This window comes from Tripterygium wilfordii, chromosome 12, assembly GCF_013401445.1.
Source record: "Tripterygium wilfordii isolate XIE 37 chromosome 12, ASM1340144v1, whole genome shotgun sequence".
Taxonomy (NCBI): Eukaryota; Viridiplantae; Streptophyta; class Magnoliopsida; order Celastrales; family Celastraceae; genus Tripterygium; species Tripterygium wilfordii.
The window spans coordinates 3,327,698-3,345,378 of record NC_052243.1 but is presented as its reverse complement, the minus strand read 5'-3'; the positions used below and the strand labels follow the sequence as shown (position 1 = coordinate 3,345,378).

The following is a 17,681-nucleotide window of genomic DNA, read 5'->3' as shown; positions in this document are numbered from 1 at the left end:
AAAGAAGAATGTGAAGTACCGGGACCAGGCGTATTGGTTTGAAACAAATGCAGTGTCACGTCACAAGAAACCTTGGCTAAATGCAGACTTGGCCCATCTTGATTTTTTCTTAGATAACAACAAAATTTTGATCGCAGTGTTGTGAAGAAGCTCTAAGTGTCTAAACTAAAGCACTATTACAAGTTCTGTTTTATATTTCACCGATGAACTCGAGAATATCCTCAAGCCCCTGCCTCAAGGCTGCAATTTTCTGCTGCTGGGCAGCAACCCGGTTTTCGATCTCCCGTCCTCCGGACTTCTTCTCGTAGCCATCCACCGCAGCGGAGTGTTTTGTCATTAACCTCTCTTGCAATTCTCTCTCCTTTGCCACAAGCTCCTCCACCTAAACAGACGACCAGTATATATTCGTCAAAACCATCTCTGATAAAATAGACATATGTACCAGAGCAAACATATCATTTCCATAACTAACAACACGACGTAATCAGACCTTGGGCAATATCTGAGAAGCAGCAGGAGAAGATTGCAAAAATGCCATCAAAGGCTTCAACTCTTTTGATAGCTCTTTCAATGAAGCATCAGATGTTTTGCGAGCAGCTTTACAAGCTTCGACATCACCTGTTCTTGAAAGATTCCGCAGTGATGATTCTAGCTTTTCATGCAGTGTTAGGCATCGGTAGATAATACTCTCTACTTGCTGAACCGCTGCTTGCACCTTAATAATGCAAAACGTAAAGTTCACTGTTCACATAAATTTATTCAAATCACACAAGACAACTGCTATAAACACATATAAAACATGAGAACCTGCATACCTCATCCCACTGCAATTTTGCCACATATGAGGCAGAAGACTTGGAGATTGACATGTCAGCATGCATATAGATGATGCAAGCGACAAATAGAAAGAAAAATCCAGAAATAAGCATCAGTGGCTCCCTAAGCATGGAAAGTTTGTTGAAACTGTAATAAACCTGTGAACAATAATATAGCAAATTGAGATATGAATATTAGAACTTTTCTTTCTTTTATGAGATGAAGCCAATTAACTAACTGATAATGACATTGCTTTTACTGCCACCCCCAAGACGAGTCTCAATAAGTTAGAAAACATTGATATGTACATATAATGATGCACTCTACAATTGCTGCCTTATTTATTACGATCTCTTAGAAAGTTACGTAGAGCCTTTTCTTTTCTTTTTCTCCATTTGTTATTTCTATCTTGAGATTTCTGTTGTGATGAAAACATAATTACAAATAAGAAAATACTCATGGATACCTACATATAATAATGCCCTCAACAATTGCTGCCTTATTTATTACAATTCCTTAGAATGTTACGTAGAACCTTTTATTTTCTTTTATTTTTCTCCATTTGTTATTTCTATCTTGAGATTTCTGTTGTGATGAAAACATAATTATGAATAAGAAAATGCTCATGGACCTTTGACCTCAACAAACAACAGTATATTGGAATAGGAATAACTAAAACCATAAAACCCATAATTGCCAAAACTTGATAATCCAACAGCTCTGATAGTTCGAGAAAACGAAAAAAATTATCTTATAATCTACTTATTAGAATATAGCTCACTAACACAAGACTCAGATAACTAGTAAAGCATAAATGCTTCCGAAATATATGGCAAGAAGATCATGCAGTTCCGACCTTAAGGCTTTGGCCAACTTTTGCGCAACTCAAAGTGAGACCAAAAAAGAAGTATAGGTGTCATCATAAGTTTTTTAATTTGGAAACAAAAATCTCTACTCGCATGCTAGCCTTCACTGACCAAATCCAACCATTAAGAGACGATAAGAATACCTGGAAATACTGATTATGTTCTGGCACAATATTGGTCTTTTCCAGCACAACCAGTGGTCTGCCAACAATATCCAAGTGGGACAACTTAGCCTGCATTAAACCATTATGAACTCTTGAATTTTAACATATAGATGGAAAACTTCCAATAAACACTAAATGGATGAAAGAAAATATGAAATCAAAAGACTAATAATACCTCCTCCGACTGTTTTACTGGAAATGGTGAAGAAACAACAATATCTTTTGAACCCTCAGGCAAAACAACCTGTAATTCAACAATATCAAGTCACAAACACAGGGAAACAGCTTGTACAATATCACTAACATTTGACATAAAATCATGGTTAAAACTTAAAAGGAATTTGAAATAAATACTATACTTAAGCACATGGGATGAATTAGTCCCAGACGGCCACATCATGTTTTTCAATGACTTTTTCTGGAGAAAATCTAACCTAGCAGGGATCTAAGTTCAGATATAGTTCCTAGTCCAGATTGAAGTCACAATGAGATCATGCTACACTAAAGCCATATCTTAAACCTGCAATCACAGTCCTACCAGAAATAAAAATAAAAAAAATAAGAAAAAACATTTTACAAATTCAGATTCTAACCATGCTAAAATTTCGAGAAATTTGACTTGCAGAATCAAGAGAACTCAGAAATGGGATCACCCTTCCTTTTTTATTTCAGTCTTTGTAAAAAACAGCTTGTTTAATATGATTCCGTCAATGCAATCTAAACTGATTCCGTCAATGCAATCTAAACTACCTGAGCTCATTAAAATGATACACTGGACATTGATTCCATGGTTCTACCTTGGTTAAGCGAAGATTAGGTTGATGATGTGATTATCGTGTTAAGAGTCGTGGCTAATATCTGCATACCCAATTTGCATTCTGTAACTCAACATAAAGAGGTTTCTGTGTTCTGTGTTCTAATATTCAATTCATAGATCCTTGGACGTATTAGAACAAATTAAACACAATTCGATTTGTGGATGCTAGATTATATAGTACTAACCTTCACAATAAGATGATCAATGACCAACTCATCCATAGGGCTACCAAAAGTGATGTTAAGAAAGCGCTTTCCTTCTGACTCAAACAAAAAGTCCCAAAGTGGCAGACCATATCCAATTGTAAAAGCAGTTTTCCAACCACCGAACATGGGATACCTAGGTTCAATTAATAATTCAGTCTGCAATTGAAATAGGAGACTCAAGTTAACATCAGGAATAGTAATTAAGAAAACCAGCTCCATGTGGAAACAAAACCCACCTTTTTAGAATCACCCCAGAGATGAGAAGTTGATATATTTCCAATTTCATCCCTGTAGTAAACAGAATGGGCCCTGGGTGGCAATTTCACAACAAGTTGCTTAATTGCCGATGCACCTTGGATTTGGAGTCTCGCCTGGTAATCAAGCCTGTAGCATCAAGGAAAACAGTCAGAATCCAACGTTCAACTAGCATAGCAGTCACAACACAAACGCATAAAATGATGTCTAAACTAACCTGGAAAATTCACCCTTGCTTCGAGCACCTGCATGGACGACGTTGTAATGCTCTGTGACCTGTACATTCCCCCAATGGGAAATTTCTATTTCGCGCACCAATTCCTTGGCAACAGCAAACGGTTGATTGCATGTAAAATGAACCACTATAGAGGAGTATGAGTAAGGAGGGAGATTCTCATAAGGACCATATTTGATCTCTGAACCATGTATCTTTGTGTTATCCAATTTTGTATAGAATTCAACCCTAGTATCAGCCAGTTTAACAATAAGAGATTGGACCTTGACCACATAAGGAGACAGATAGTGTGCACTCTCCTGGAACAAACCAAGCTGGACATCAGCCTGGGTGATCTTCTCAGGAAATGGTTGCAGTGCATGGGTAAATACAGCCAACACATCCAAAATCAAGCTATCCCCTTTGACCAGTTTCTTCTGCAATGAAACTGAATAAAAATTCAAGCCTTGAGGCTTTCCATTTGGATTGGCAACTTCAACAGGGAGAGTAGCAGCAGAAGTTTTTGCTTTCCCTTTGCCCCCATGAAGTGTTGCCGTCAAATAAGCCAAGTTTTTTGCTTGCCGCTCAGGAAAGGCCAGCAAAACCTCCGAAACTGGGTTAGAATCTGGATTCTCCACCTATATATCGCACAATAGGAACAATAAGATCACCATTAACAAACACAAAAGCTGTAGTAACGTACTATACAACAGAAATAGGAAGTAAAACAAGGAGGCAGCTTTAAAGTTTAAACAGTCACCTTCAGCGTCGAAGTAATGCGTACAATTTGTGATGTCAAATCAATCTGCAATAGCGGATCGTAAATAATCAGTATCCTCAAAATAAATGAAAATCTAATTAACAATTCCATAGAATCCCCCAACTCATCAAATTACTTTCTTAAATCTTACTCTGATTTACGATTTAAACGTTGACACTAGCTAATCGAGGAGACAAACATGAACCGACCACAACCGATCAAATGCACTCCAGAATGATCGAATGAATAAGAATAAAAATTTACTGAGAAACGAACAGAAATCAAGGGTTTCAGAAGAGACTTACACACCGATCGACCTTGGAGAGGATCAGATCGGAAAGTGCAGTTGACGTAAGCAGAGCGACTGTGAAAAGAAGCAAACTGAACCGGAGAAACCCCATCGTCGCCCGCTCGTTTTAGCCTCCGTTCAGCTCAGTTTCTGTCGATCAAAGCGCATTTGAGGAATATGGATATTGTCTTTTTCCCGGATTCCGTCAACTGGTGCGAGACTGCTAGATTAGAGCCCATATTAGAATGAGCCCACCATCATAATGGGCTGCCCAATATAAGGCGGAAGGCCTGAACTAAAAGTTGGGCAGTCACAAAAGAAGAGGGCGTGCTTAAGCGGGCCAAAATGGAGAAAGGTTCTGAGACCGGCCCAAATACCAATCTTCAGCTTCGCTAGGGCTTATAGCGGTTGGATTGGATAGCGTTTGTGGCAAATCATTTGGTGTTTGCTGGAGGAATTGAATAGAGAAAGCAAATGGAAACTTCTCTGAGGTACGGAGGAGACTACAAAGCCCTGAGAATCCATGCTAAGCAGAAACTACTTATCGATTCCAAAACCCACCTCCAGGTACCTCAATTTATTCCTGAATTACATGTTTCTCGTCATTTTGATGCTCAAGTTTATTTCTTTTTGTGACAATTAAGGCGAAGTTGAACTGGGTTTTTAGTGTAATTGTTGAAGCCTTGAAGGTTATGGTTGTTGTATAAACTGGAAATTTTGAATTCATATTGGGATGCTTGAAATTTGGATTGATAGGGGAACTTTAAGGAATTATGTGATTTGAGAGGGGTTTTGTTCTCTGCATTAGGATTTAAGTAGGTTTTGATGCCTTAAGTGTGATATGGAGAATAGTATGGACTGTTCTGTATCCACATTACTGCAAATAGGGTGCCATTGAAGGCTGTTTTATTTTTCGTGACACAGACCGCATTTTGTGTTGTGTTTACAAGGGATTTCTCAGAGTTCTCTAGTAAAATGTGCAGTGTGATTTTTTATATTATATTTGGTGCTATTGCGTGTGGATGACAAGATAGAATAATTTGGAAAGTTTTACCTCGCATTCATGTGAACTCAGGCAATCATCTTTTCAGATTTTATTGAATGGAAACAGCTGATCCCAACATGGTTTGAGATAAAGGCTTTGATGATGATGATGATATGAAACTTTTTGTATTTATTGAATTTCAATGATTTAAAATGTCTGCACTGATGTTAGTTTCAAACTCAGCATTTAATGTTCATAAGTTTCTTTTTCTATGTTCTATTTAGCTTCATGGAGAGCTAGATACAAGAATTGGAGCCCCCAGTTATTTTTGTGCGATGATAAGACACTTTTATCCAGAGGTATATTCCTTCCCTACTCTCAGACTCAAAATTAAGACCTTTATGCAAAATTGCAAATTGATATTTTTTTATAAGATTTTCGATGTATCAAATATAGGCTTCAGCAAACCTTGGTGTAGGAGTGAAATATAGTAAACATGAGAAGCTCCAATACAGTGTACGTGGAAAGATGTCATTTCCTGTGACTAGTGATGATTTGCTAAGCTTTGTCATCAAAGGGCAGTGTGATGTCGATAAAGAATTCAGAGAGGTTGGTGCTTTTGGTTTTCCCTTTTTTATTTGGGTTCTTAGAAATACTTCTAATTCGATTCTGTCGAAATCTGAATTGGTTCTACTATTTTTTTGGTCTGTTTGATGAACTTAAAATGCTGTCGTTACGTCTCTTCAGCAGTTTCAAAGCTGTAATTTTAGATAATGTAGATTTTTCCTCCATGTTTTAATCCAAATTAATAGACAGTTTATTTAAAACTTGGATCCTAAAATGTTGTTTTAGCTTCTCTGTGCTGCTAATATTTTCAAGTCACATGACAGAAAAATTATAAAGGAGGTGCTGAGTTTACTTGGAGCCTACTTAATTTTCAGAAAGACCAAGATGTGAGGCTTAAAATTGGCTATGAAGCATTTGACAAGGTAGATTCTCTCCATTCATAATTATGGGCACGTGTATGGCATTTTCATAGTCCTTCTCCTTTTCGTAATCTGTTTATTTATTTATTGTTCTCCTTTTTGGGGGTGGGATTATGATTATCTATTCGTTTGGGGTTATTTTGGGGCCAAGTGCTCTGAGTAATTACCCTTGCATATTTTTCCGACAGTGAATTCAATGGTGTAAGTTCTTCTCATTGTCAATCTCCTGCCCACCTTACATGGATTAGATTACACCTTTTAGCGAACCATAATCTCTTATTTTTGAATGTTCTATTTTCGTCTTCTAGTTGTTAAGTTGCCTCAACTCGACTTTTTTTTTTGCTACTTAAACAAAATTTTAAAACTTCTCTTTTCACAGGTTCCGTATATGCAGATAAAGGAGAATAATTGGACACTCAATGGTGACATGAATGGTAGATGGAATTTAAGATACGATCTATAGAACCTTGAGCTTTATATAACCTTTTTTGATGTAAGGTGTTTTAAGTTTAGAAGATTTATCTTGTGTAATCCGAGTCAAATACGCTGCTGTTTAGCTGATACTGATTAGGAAGACTGCAGATATTCGCAGAACGCAATGATTTGATCAGTTTAATAAGCATAAGTTTTTCATTGTTTTTGTTGTTTGGTAGATAAGGCGCACTTTAAGCAAGGAAAAGGGAATTGAACCTATGCTTTTTAATGTTGAGAGAGAAAGGATGGAGATTTTTACCTGTTCTGTTCAAGTGGTTCGGAGTCCTTAAACAAGGAAAAAAGCTTCTTCTAAATCATGGAATTGATCAATCAGCTATAAAGCAAATTCATAAAGAAAACCAGAGGACTAGTCCTGTTGTTCATAGAACAGGTTTGAAAGGAGGCCTGAAAACACCCAAAACAGAGAAATTGAACAACCATTCACAAGCAATTCAGGGACACATGCCTAGAAGGGCAAAACGAACCCCTAAATACAACGAACTAAACCACCAGAAACCAAATGAGAGCATCAGAGCAAGACCCAACTCCAAAACCTCACGAAACATAGGCAGCTCTGCTCCTCCATTATTGCACAGCTAGCTAGCAGCACTTCCTGTGTATGTTAACCTTCAAAACAGTAGGCATTTGCTCCACCCCCTCAAACTTACAAACATCGTTCACCTCTAACTGATTATCTTTCACGAAAATGGACCACCCTCCAATCAGTCTGCTATGTTTTGCACTATACCTCACACACCACCTTTTGGGACTCCCATCCATAGGTATGATAATGCAGATGTCTTCAACTTTGTTTGAGTCACTAGTTCTAAAATACTTGGGAGGCACAGGCTGAACAAAACAAGAAGCATATATTACTGGTCACTCTTAAGTAATCAACACTGAGGTAACTTTTCGAGTGAAAAGCTTACCAAGACACATCCTTTAAGACCAGAGTAAGATGGTGCTATTTTAACCTTGAAACAAGGGTTTCCAGATTTGGAAGGTCCAACATCACATGTTCATCTGTAGAAACTAGAAAGTGTGAATTTTTGAAAATCCTAAAACCCCAATCTTTGTAGAGTATGAAACAAAGTCATCCATAGATGGCTTCAATTTACACTCTCCAGCTCCAGTTTCTCTCATTTCAGGTGATTTTCAGTTTCTATCTCTCTCGCTATTTCAATACGTCTTGTTTTGAAGCTCTAAAGCGTTGATTTTTTTTTCATAGCCGTCGATTTCGGCTAGGAAGCACTTGGTCTCCCTTGCTGCGGAGAAATTTAGAGCCGGATTCGGTCGCTTAAACCGTGCTCGAGTGACCACCGAAAGTGGGAAGTTCCTATTGAGAGCAATTGGCGGTTCCAATGGAGGTGACCAGCAATCCCAAGATGAGCAAGTCAAGAACGAAAACGGCACCGTTAAAGAAGACCCAATTGCCAACTTTCAAGGGCTTCTTCGCTCCTTGCCTCCGGTGGCTTTTGTGGTAATCTTGTTGTATCCTATCACTATGAGCTCCGTCTTGTTTTGTTTTCTAATAATTGCATATGATTGGGTTTTGAAATGCTATAAAATCATTGTTTGTTTTGGGCTTTTTTGGTTGATCAACTCATCAATTCTTTTTGCATTCTCGGATGCGTAAAACCTGATTGTATCAGGCGAGAAGGCAAGCTGGAAGTAGCTTGGCAATGGCTTTTTTGGCTGCAACTGTAGTTTTGGTTATTACTGTGAGAGTGTACGTGTCGAGGAAGGCAAGGTACAGCCATCCGGGCTCTGTGGCTGATCTTGTCAGACGTGGGCAGCTAAGATCTGATCGAAGAGGCATGTAGGATTCTTATTCCAATCCCCTGTTAAATGTTGGCCGTGTTTATGTGCTTGGGAAATTTTATTGCTTTTCTATGGTTTGAACTGTGAAGGCTTCCTGAATCTTCTAATTTTGCGAAATGATTCATGGTACTCCTTATTTTGATGGGATTAATATCTTGACTCGTTTGATTCTCTAGAGTTGTTACTTGTTAGTGCTGAATTATATATGGTTTTAGTCTAGAAATACAGGTAATTATCTTCATAATGTATCCATTTCTGAATTGGCCATGCCATGATTATTTCTGGTTGTGTACGTGCCGATTTGGGATCGTAATTATGTGGTGCTCTCTTTCTACAGCTCAAAGCCTTTGAAGTATGAAGACCCATTCAATAATCCAATGGTGAAAGTTGGCAAGAGCAATTCTACCATAGAGATGTGTGGAAAGGTTTATCGCTTGGCTCCAGTTATTCTAACAGAACAGGAGCAAGATATCCATCGGAAAAGAAGGTCACGGGCATATCAGTGGAAAAGACCTACCGTATTCCTCAAGGAAGGGGACTTGATACCTCCTGATGTCGATCCCGATACAATCCGATGGATTCCTGCAAATCATCCATTTGCAACCACTACCAGTGACATTGATGAAGATTTGGCGCAGAACAATGTATATCAAAAACATGGTGTTCCATTTCGTATTCAGGCAGAGCATGAGGCATTGCAGAAGAAACTTGAAACACTTCAAAGTGTGAGTACTCTTTACACTTTACTCGTTAGATATAAGGTTACAACTAGAATCGGTATTGGCACTCTTCACTTAAAGAAAATTCACACTTTTCTCAAATATTGAGCAGCTTATATAAAATCATTTTACTTGCCTAATTAACTTATGGTTAATTTGGACATTGACATAGTGTTTCATGGCTGAAATACACTCTGTTGGTGTAAGCTTAGTGTTTGATCCTGTATTACTGAATAGAATCAGATGATATTTACATATATGTTCGTGTTTAATGCCAGTTCATAATTGTTTCAAACATGAATTTTTTTAGTCATAAAATTTTGATTTTAGTTGTATCGGTCATCCTCATCATTGAATCAAGGGTTTGACGTTCTGGTGCACACAGTGCTCCATTTCCAAGTGCTTTTCACTCAAGTTGTGTTTTCTCGTTTAATTTAATTTAATTTTTACAGGATCAAAAACTCAATAAATTAGTGATCGACACTGGCAGTGCGAAAGATTTTGAGAGACAATTCAAGTTCAATCCAAAGTCACCCGAGCCTACAAAACAGAACCCTTTTAGTAATCAAGAGAGTGATTCCAACTCTTCTAGATTGGATGATGGCCCCAATTCCTTCAAGAGCAGTTCATCATCTGAGGAAACAGGGACATCAGATTGTAAATAGAAATATAGAATGGCGGCATTGTATGAGTCTTGATGGCTGACCTGCCTCAACAGACACGTTGTGAGTTCGTTTTAGCAATGTGGATGTTTCATTGTGGATTTTTGTGTTGGAAAATAACTACAACCAACATGCTTGTGTAGCGTCTGTTTACTTCTATGATCCTGTTCAAAAGCTTATTTAGTGAATCAATTTTGCTTTGATTATTGAGGCAGCTCTCTTCATATGTTATTCGTTCTAAGCAGCATCATTCTGATTTAGAATAGGAGTAGGACAACAACGAAGCTAAGTTTCTATCACTTCTCTCTTTCAATGTTGAGTTCTGATCACTTCGATCCCCAGAGCAGGTTTGGAGCTAGGCCCGTTTGAGGCTGATTGGTCTTAAAATTTAGTCTTAAAGATCATGATATATCTTTGCCAATCCCGGTAAGAAGCTATTTTTAACTGCTGTTCTTCACCTGCTCTGCAACTCATTTCTCACCCTACGGAGGACGAATGAATAGATATTCACATTTGCCCTTCAGAATCAGCCATTAAGATGGTTCATCAGCATGAAGACGTAGTTTAACCGTTTTAGATACAGCTCGTGTTCTTTCTATTGACAAGTAGAGTTTCCTACAATAGAGATCACCGCAGTTTCTCTACAGTTTTAATCACAGATAACAAATGCTAGCCTATTTATCAGTGTGAGGTTCACATAGTTTTTCGAATTTAATAAACAGAATAGATGCATGTGATGTCTACTAAAGTGACTTCCACTACAAGGGTCATTGTCCGTTCTAGTGCTGCCCACTGCAGTGAGTTCCACCTTGTCCGTTCCGTTCCATAGACAATGAGTCGCTGACAATACATAATTTTTAAGTAGATAAATATGCGGGACATGTCATATCCAAGTTAAAAACTCAAATAACTGTTCTCTGTAAACACAAAAATAACTCACCATCACCTATGAAACACTGTTCTCTCACAAATAACACACCGTCACCTATGAAACATAGCACGATCTCCTTCCTGGTTTAACTACAAGCTAGGTCCTGATTCTCAATGCAATGGCTAAGGCAACGAGAAGGGGGAGAGACAGAAAATTCAGACCAGAGAATTGATGTACTATTCCCATGATTTCCTCAGTCATTCTTGGTATCAACAGCTTTTGCACCAACAGCAAAGAATTCTGTGATGACTTCCAAAGGCATCCCTTTCGTTTCTGGTACTTTTAAGTATACGAAAACCCAAGAAATCACACACACGACTGCATAAATGCCGAAGACGCCAGCTAGGCCTATTGAACTGAGGAGCACTGGGAATGTATAGGTGACTATAATGTTACCCAACCAGTAAGCCAAGGCGCAGATGGCAATGCAAACCCCACGGACTCTCGTGGGGAATATCTCTGAGCATAGTATATTGGGGATTGGTCCAAAGGCCGAGAGAAAGCAACAAGAATATATTATGACACAGGCAGTTGGGATTGCTGCGTTCACTGCCGATCCAAGGTCGACAAGTTGGCTAAAGATCAGGATAATGAGTGAAACTACGAGCACAGGGATTGTAGTGAGTAGCAGCTTCCTGCAATAAGTAGCGTGTTGGTAAGAATACAAGAAAACGAAAGAAGCATGGAAAACCACAGAAACAATGTATTCATCTGCCACAACAGAAAACCTGGAGCTATTTCCTCTCCTGGAGGCAGAAAATAAAAGACATCTTTGAGTGCAGGAGTTGGGTGCACAAGATGTGATGTGATAAATATTAATTTTAGGAAAAGAATCTCCAGGAAAACTATTTGGTTGACCATGACAATTCAAATAGCGGATGATGCCTGAACGTCATCACATGGATCGAATTTACATCTTTCATACAGAAGAAGATGTGTCACCTCGACTTAAATGCAATAAATAAACAAAGGCAGAGTCTTCACACCTAATATTGGTTGTCTGAAAGAAGCATAGTGGCAGAATGACAGCGTACTCAAAACGGTAGAACTGCAAGTAGAGAAGCAAAAAAGAATTAAGGAAATCACCTTCTTCCTGAGATATCCATTAGCCACATGGCTACAGCTATGCAGGGAAGTATCAGGAAGGTTGTGATTGCACTAAGAAGGAATGAAACAGACTCAGAACTGATGCCCAAGTTTGCTAGGAGAACTTCAACACCAGCTGCCTCAAGAATTTGAGGAGTGTAGTAAAGAACCCCATTAATGCCTGAAAACTGCACAATGTATAGAAAGAGAGCTAACTGGTTTAGCATCTGAACAAAACAGATATAACCTCAACCAGAAAAAAAATGGAAAATTTAAAAGCCACGTGACATGGGAAACATAGGAGAAATCGTTTGCATTGAAATTAGAACCAGTGATTTTAGGTCCTAGATGACAGAAAAATGACGACTTGCCAATCTTTCTACAAAATACAAAGAATCAAAATTCACTAGTTTTGTTTCATGAAAATTAATATTAGAATCACGTGCACTGTTCTGTTACTTTCATTATCATATATAGAACTAACAAGGTTGATAAACCAAGTACTGTTAATTACTAAAATTTACTGGAAAAGTCAAAGTAACTCTCCTAAGTAATAAATTGGATATTATTCATAAGAAAAACTCTCCTCAGTAATTTCAAAGGGTGCATCTTTTTGGAGGAAATGAGACAATTTAAGAAGTGAAATCAGAATCGATCTACAAGTATGGATAAAATCTACGCCATACTACTTAAATTCAACTCCAAGGGAGAATAAGTGAGATAAATGGACAATGAAATACCTCCTGAAGCAACTGAATAAAGATCCCAACAATCAATGCATGTTTAACTCCTGGCTCAAAAAGAGCAGAGAAAGTTGGCCATTTTGAAGCAGTTTCTGCCGGATGAACCATTGCAGGTCCAACGGGATGCTGATCCAGAAGCTCCTTACAGTAAAGAGCAGGCTGGCTTACCAGAGCAGCAGCCTGGATATACTCACCCTCAACAGGAACATCACCTCCAGGAAGTGAAACGAGAGATCCACGCTGGGACCCAAGGGTTCCCTCCTGGTGCAAATATATCCTTTTAAATGCTTCATTTCTCTCACCCTCACGTTCTCTTTCAGGCAATTTCCATGCCAACTGCCAACCACCACCAATAGCCATACTATCAACTGCTTCTCCCTCTCCTTGCATAAGACTGCTATGGGGTCTCATACTCAGAATCCTTTCATGGGAAGTAGGATCGGGCATATCCTTCTCTATGCTAGTTGTCTGACGTGAAATCAATGGACTACGCAAATCGTCATCAGAGTCTCCCTTGGCAGCCTCTGAAGTATAGTCCACACCTTCACCTTCACCTTCACCTTCACCTTGTCTTTGAAGACTCTCTTCATCCCACAGCTCATCTTTTACTTGATGCTCTGCCGTACTGAACATGCTACTAAAATTTGGAAAAAGCATACTCCGTGTGCTCCCTGTCTCAGGAAGTTTCTCATGAACACTACCAAATAGAGTCACAAGAGGGTCCACAAATGACGTGCTTTGGTTCACCACGCTGCCATGGCGAGAAACGAGAGCAAGAGAACTCTGTCCCGTGACTGGTCTGGCAACCCAAGAAAGCCCAGCTTCAGGGCCATACAATTTGATCTTATCTTTCTCAGCGTCACGACCATCAGCATGTTCGTTCTCAGCTGGACCTATAATGTACTCTTCTATGGATGTTTCACCCCCTATTGCCAGGCCTTCAACCAACAAAGCCATCTCACCTGTGCATAAAGCAGCTTAAGTTAAATCCATGATCGAAATTTGTCACACATCATCCCTCAAAATAGGGCAAGCAGCACAAAAGAGGTGGAGTTATACTAATCACCTAACAAAGTAAAGTTTCTCAACATTTGAAAGATCTTAAGGAAAATTTGGCAACAAATCTTTCAGAAATCACCCATAGTCCAATACAATGATTTCAGCAAGCTTTAAGGAGATTAAATGATTAATAAAAAGGTAAACACCGCCCAGCACAAGGCTCCCGCATTGGGTGGGGTCGGGACAAGCAAGATGTATGCAGACCTTACTCCCAGATATTATGTGGAGATACAATTTCCAGGAATTGAACTTGTGACCTTTAGGTTACACCCCTACAACTCTACTAGTAGGCCACATAATAGGAATGATTAATAACAGCACATAAAAGAAATTATACCACCCGAACAAGCGAAATATTAAATATACTTCCACCCAATGCAACTTAAGGAATTCGGAAGAGATCCTGAATAGTATTAATTAAGAGACGAACCCGACTACAATCAAATATTCAGGTTAGACTTATGAAAGATCCCAGCATATGCTTATATATCAAGCAAAAGATCAATGTACTTTAAAACATAAAGCTTAAGTAGAGCGTGGGCCTTAGTGGATGGACAGAGAGAGTAAAGAATAAACCTTGAACATCTTCTCTGCCACGTAATCTCTGGAGAACCTGCTTTGCCTCGCGCATCTTGCCTTTGCTGACGAGCCAACGAGGAGATTCAGGCAAGTAAAATACTGTTAAGGCAAAGTATAATACAGAGGGAATGGAAAGTAGCCCCAGCATCAACCTCCAACTTGGTGATGACGTCAATGACATACCAAAAACCATACAATATGACAAGAACATGCCAGCTGAACCAGAAAATTGTGGAAGAGTGTTTAGCAATCCCCTTATCTCCGACGGGGCAGTCTCAGAGATATACAGCGGATTTAGAGTAACTGCTAAACCGATACCAAATCCATCTAACAGCCTTGCTATGCATAAGACAAAGACATTGGGAGACCATAGCATAATCAAACCACTAACAAAATACATCATTGATGAGATGATTAACATTGGACGCCGACCAAGCCAATCTGATATGGCCCCTGAGCATGTCGTAATGGCTGTGGCTCCAATGAGTGACATAGCCACTACAAGACCTTCTACACTAGTTTCCAAAGCGAGGTCCTTCTTGATGTAAACAATACCCCCTGAAATTCACCAACAAAGAGCAACAATCATGGAACCAATAACTAAAAAGCCCAAGACAATATATCTTTCGTAACTAGCGGGAACATGAAACAAAGTCCATATCCTAGAGAAATAAATTAAAACTGTTCAAATCGAAATGCGGAGGGTAACACACCATGAACTTCAGAAAAATCTTCTACACTACTCAACATCAACGTTGAAATCCCAAATTTTACGATCAACATTTCCATAGTCAAATGGAACACCATTGTAGATAATATCATACATATATATATATACATGTACGAATATTGGCGTTCAGTGTGACTAGGGAGATATGATCCCTCAAACTGCAATGTTTCAAGGATAATAGTGTGACGGTGAAAAGAATTAGAAAAAATACTGGGAAGATTTACCAGCAATTGTAGCATTATCCCATCCTTGCAGAAAGTTACCAATCGTAGCAGCAATAGCCACCAGTGCAGCCACCTTCATCTTTTCACCAGAGAATCAAACTAGGTTTCTTCAAATGCCCTGCAAGTAAAGAAGAACTCAGGGCACTGATCAAACGATAGCGGATCTACTACACTTTTTGTTTCAGTAAATAGTCTTATATTAAATCTTATATCCCTCACCAAAACCATCAAAATCAACAAGCAAGCCATTTACTCTATCAGGAGATACTGTGCGTCAAGAGCACAGTACGTATCAGAAACACTAAATCAGAAAAAACCCGAAAATCAAGATCTTCGAGATTGCTCACCTCTTGATAGTCCAGGAAAGTAGAGTGAAGCTTAGACACAAAAAGCAATGAACTTTGGCCCGAAAGAAGTGTCCGTTTGCTTTGATATGAAACACAAGAACCTGAACTGTTTTCTTAAACGGGATACCTGTACGTACAGACCATAAATTAACTTGTGGAAATCAAATAACCAGTTAAAATTTGACTTGCCAAGTGATGTAAAGGTTCATGATTCATGATTGAAAACAGAGAAAGGCAACCCAACCACCTGTCAGCAGCGACAGAAATTCACTGACCCACACTCTTCAAATGGTACTTCTGGTCAAGACCCAGAGACTCTTTCACTGATAAAAATCTGTAAACGCCACAACCAGAGTCCCCGTCTAAGGACGATCCAGGGATAATAAATGAGTGAAAACCCACCAAGAAAAGGAAATTATATGCATAGAAATTTCCGGAATCTACTCCCACAAATTACAGCAACCCATCTATGGCTTTCCAAAAACCGTCGAGTGTCAAGCAACCGATAAACGACATGTACCACAACAAATTTGACTTTTTACATTTGAATTGATTAGCGAATAAAAACCATGATTATTAAAATAAGAAATAACTTTTTAATATTATTTCTTGATTATAATATTATTTCTTTTTTCATAATCATAGTTTTTTTTATTTTGGTTGTTGGAAAATCATTATTTTGGATTTTTGGTAGGAGATTTGGCGAGAGGGAATCAATAATGTTAGGTAGCCCATACAGTGGTAGTTCAAATAATTTAAACAAAATTTTAAAACATTTTAACTTTTAAAATACATGTTAGATTTTTAAAAAAATTAATATTCGAAATCAACGCATAAGCTTTTTCTAACAACATCCATTGTCAAAGAGTTATATAAGGTAGATCTTAATTCCATTGTTTTTTTCAATGAAATTTCAAAAACAATGGATTCACTATGCTTTAAAAAATAATGGAATCTATATTAAAATAATAAATTTTTGGATAATAAATTATGGGATAAAAGAGTTGAATAAAGATATTTCGTGGATTAAATCAATGAAATAAACCTGTTAGGCTCCTTTAGACTATCAAACTGATGGGCTACTTGTCATTTTCGGGGGGAAATCCATTGGTAGTGTTTAATGCAATGGTGGCTCTACTGCACCAAACGTGCGGATTCGTTGCATTTCACAACTCCACTTTCTATTTTTAAAACAAAAATGACATGTAGTCCATTAGTTTGGTAGCTTATAGAAACCCAATAGATTTATTCTATCCATTTAATAAATGGAATAGTTTTATTCTACTCTTTTAAGTTTTATCCCATAAGTCTCCAAAATTTATTGTTTTGATATAGATTCCATTGTTTTTTAAATCACAATCTATAATTCATTATTTTAGTTTTGAATCCATTATTTTTGAAATTCCATTGAAAAAACTAATGGAACTAAGATCCAACCAATAAAACTCATCGATAATGGAATTTGTTAGAAATACCTTTATGCGCCGATTTAGAATATGTAATTTTTTTGAAAATATAACATGTATTTTAAGAGTTAAAACGCTTTAAAATTTTGTATACGAGTCTTTGGCTACTACTATACGGGCTACCTAACACTATTGTTTTTAAAAATCATAAAATAATTCACTTGGCCCCACGTGAATGATTATGTCTTTATTTTTTTGAAAAAAATAAAGTGGATCCCACTGTTTTAATAATATATATTTAATAAAATATTTATTTTATAAAAAAACTAAAATGGGCCTAATATATAAATAATAAATTATTTTGACAATAATATTTGAAAATGTTTACAATAAAATAACTTAAATCCTTATAATAAATTATTTACAATAATTCTATAAGTACAAAATAAGTACAGTAATAATATATTAATTAAATTTAATAACAAAATATATTATCAAAATTATAAAAATATAGTATTATAAATTTAAATAATATTTTTATT

General features: G+C 37.6%; 4 protein-coding genes across 8 annotated transcripts; 2 read left to right on the top strand and 2 right to left on the bottom strand.

Annotated features, from left to right (window-relative positions):
- Positions 1 to 16: 16 nt before the first annotated feature.
- LOC120010814 (dolichyl-diphosphooligosaccharide--protein glycosyltransferase subunit 1A-like) lies at positions 17 to 4,585 on the bottom strand. The gene is made up of 10 exons (XM_038861690.1): positions 4,404 to 4,585; positions 4,099 to 4,143; positions 3,342 to 3,976; positions 3,106 to 3,253; positions 2,849 to 3,025; positions 2,022 to 2,090; positions 1,826 to 1,915; positions 816 to 974; positions 491 to 715; positions 17 to 382 (listed from the first exon to the last, which is right to left on the bottom strand). Exons 1-10 carry the CDS (start codon positions 4,497 to 4,499, stop codon positions 191 to 193), a joined length of 1,836 nt encoding a protein of 611 aa, XP_038717618.1. The 5' UTR covers positions 4,500 to 4,585; the 3' UTR covers positions 17 to 190.
- A 211-nt stretch (positions 4,586 to 4,796) lies between these two features.
- LOC120010817 (outer envelope pore protein 21B, chloroplastic-like) lies at positions 4,797 to 6,997 on the top strand. Its single transcript, XM_038861697.1, has 5 exons — positions 4,797 to 4,954; positions 5,657 to 5,731; positions 5,829 to 5,981; positions 6,263 to 6,361; positions 6,738 to 6,997. The coding sequence occupies exons 1-5, from the start codon at positions 4,862 to 4,864 to the stop codon at positions 6,819 to 6,821; spliced, it is 504 nt and encodes a 167-aa protein (XP_038717625.1). The 5' UTR covers positions 4,797 to 4,861; the 3' UTR covers positions 6,822 to 6,997.
- A 146-nt stretch (positions 6,998 to 7,143) lies between these two features.
- On the top strand, positions 7,144 to 10,258 carry LOC120010815 (protein MULTIPLE CHLOROPLAST DIVISION SITE 1-like). Its single transcript, XM_038861691.1, has 5 exons — positions 7,144 to 7,980; positions 8,061 to 8,312; positions 8,485 to 8,651; positions 8,991 to 9,378; positions 9,825 to 10,258. The coding sequence occupies exons 1-5, from the start codon at positions 7,936 to 7,938 to the stop codon at positions 10,035 to 10,037; spliced, it is 1,065 nt and encodes a 354-aa protein (XP_038717619.1). The 5' UTR covers positions 7,144 to 7,935; the 3' UTR covers positions 10,038 to 10,258.
- Positions 10,259 to 10,689: 431 nt separating this feature from the next.
- Positions 10,690 to 16,238, bottom strand: LOC120010975 (monosaccharide-sensing protein 2-like). 5 transcript variants are annotated; one of them, XM_038861954.1, is made up of 8 exons: positions 15,981 to 16,238; positions 15,734 to 15,860; positions 15,597 to 15,653; positions 15,387 to 15,504; positions 14,430 to 14,990; positions 12,792 to 13,756; positions 12,052 to 12,239; positions 10,690 to 11,600 (listed from the first exon to the last, which is right to left on the bottom strand). In XM_038861954.1, exons 4-8 carry the CDS (start codon positions 15,463 to 15,465, stop codon positions 11,159 to 11,161), a joined length of 2,235 nt encoding a protein of 744 aa, XP_038717882.1. In that variant the 5' UTR covers positions 15,466 to 15,504; positions 15,597 to 15,653; positions 15,734 to 15,860; positions 15,981 to 16,238; the 3' UTR covers positions 10,690 to 11,158. The 5 variants fall into 5 exon arrangements, with proteins under 5 accessions (XP_038717882.1, XP_038717883.1, XP_038717881.1 ...); XM_038861955.1 differs by having other exon boundaries at positions 15,387 to 15,530; positions 15,606 to 15,653; XM_038861953.1 differs by having other exon boundaries at positions 15,606 to 15,653.
- Between the last annotated feature and the right edge of the window lie 1,443 nt (positions 16,239 to 17,681).

Excerpts from the sequence above, each read along its gene's own strand:
- LOC120010817 (XM_038861697.1), top strand. The coding sequence starts at position 4,862 with ATGGAAACTTCTCTGAGGTACGGAGGAGACTACAAAGCCCTGAGAATC. Across the intron at positions 4,955-5,656 it reads ATTCCAAAACCCACCTCCAG|CTTCATGGAGAGCTAGATAC; the intron begins GTACCTCAATTT and ends TGTTCTATTTAG. Across the intron at positions 6,362-6,737 it reads GCTATGAAGCATTTGACAAG|GTTCCGTATATGCAGATAAA; the intron begins GTAGATTCTCTC and ends CTCTTTTCACAG.
- LOC120010815 (XM_038861691.1), top strand. The coding sequence starts at position 7,936 with ATGGCTTCAATTTACACTCTCCAGCTCCAGTTTCTCTCATTTCAG. Across the intron at positions 8,313-8,484 it reads TGCCTCCGGTGGCTTTTGTG|GCGAGAAGGCAAGCTGGAAG; the intron begins GTAATCTTGTTG and ends TGATTGTATCAG. Across the intron at positions 9,379-9,824 it reads AACTTGAAACACTTCAAAGT|GATCAAAAACTCAATAAATT; the intron begins GTGAGTACTCTT and ends TAATTTTTACAG.
- LOC120010814 (XM_038861690.1), bottom strand. The coding sequence starts at position 4,499 with ATGGGGTTTCTCCGGTTCAGTTTGCTTCTTTTCACAGTCGCTCTGCTT. Across the intron at positions 3,977-4,098 it reads GCATTACTTCGACGCTGAAG|GTGGAGAATCCAGATTCTAA; the intron begins GTGACTGTTTAA and ends TGCGATATATAG. Across the intron at positions 1,916-2,021 it reads CAGTAAAACAGTCGGAGGAG|GCTAAGTTGTCCCACTTGGA; the intron begins GTATTATTAGTC and ends GGTTTAATGCAG.
- LOC120010975 (XM_038861956.1), bottom strand. The coding sequence starts at position 15,465 with ATGAAGGTGGCTGCACTGGTGGCTATTGCTGCTACGATTGGTAACTTT. Across the intron at positions 14,991-15,386 it reads GGATAATGCTACAATTGCTG|GGGGTATTGTTTACATCAAG; the intron begins GTAAATCTTCCC and ends GGTGAATTTCAG. Across the intron at positions 13,757-14,429 it reads TGGCAGAGAAGATGTTCAAG|GTGAGATGGCTTTGTTGGTT; the intron begins GTTTATTCTTTA and ends CTTTATGCACAG.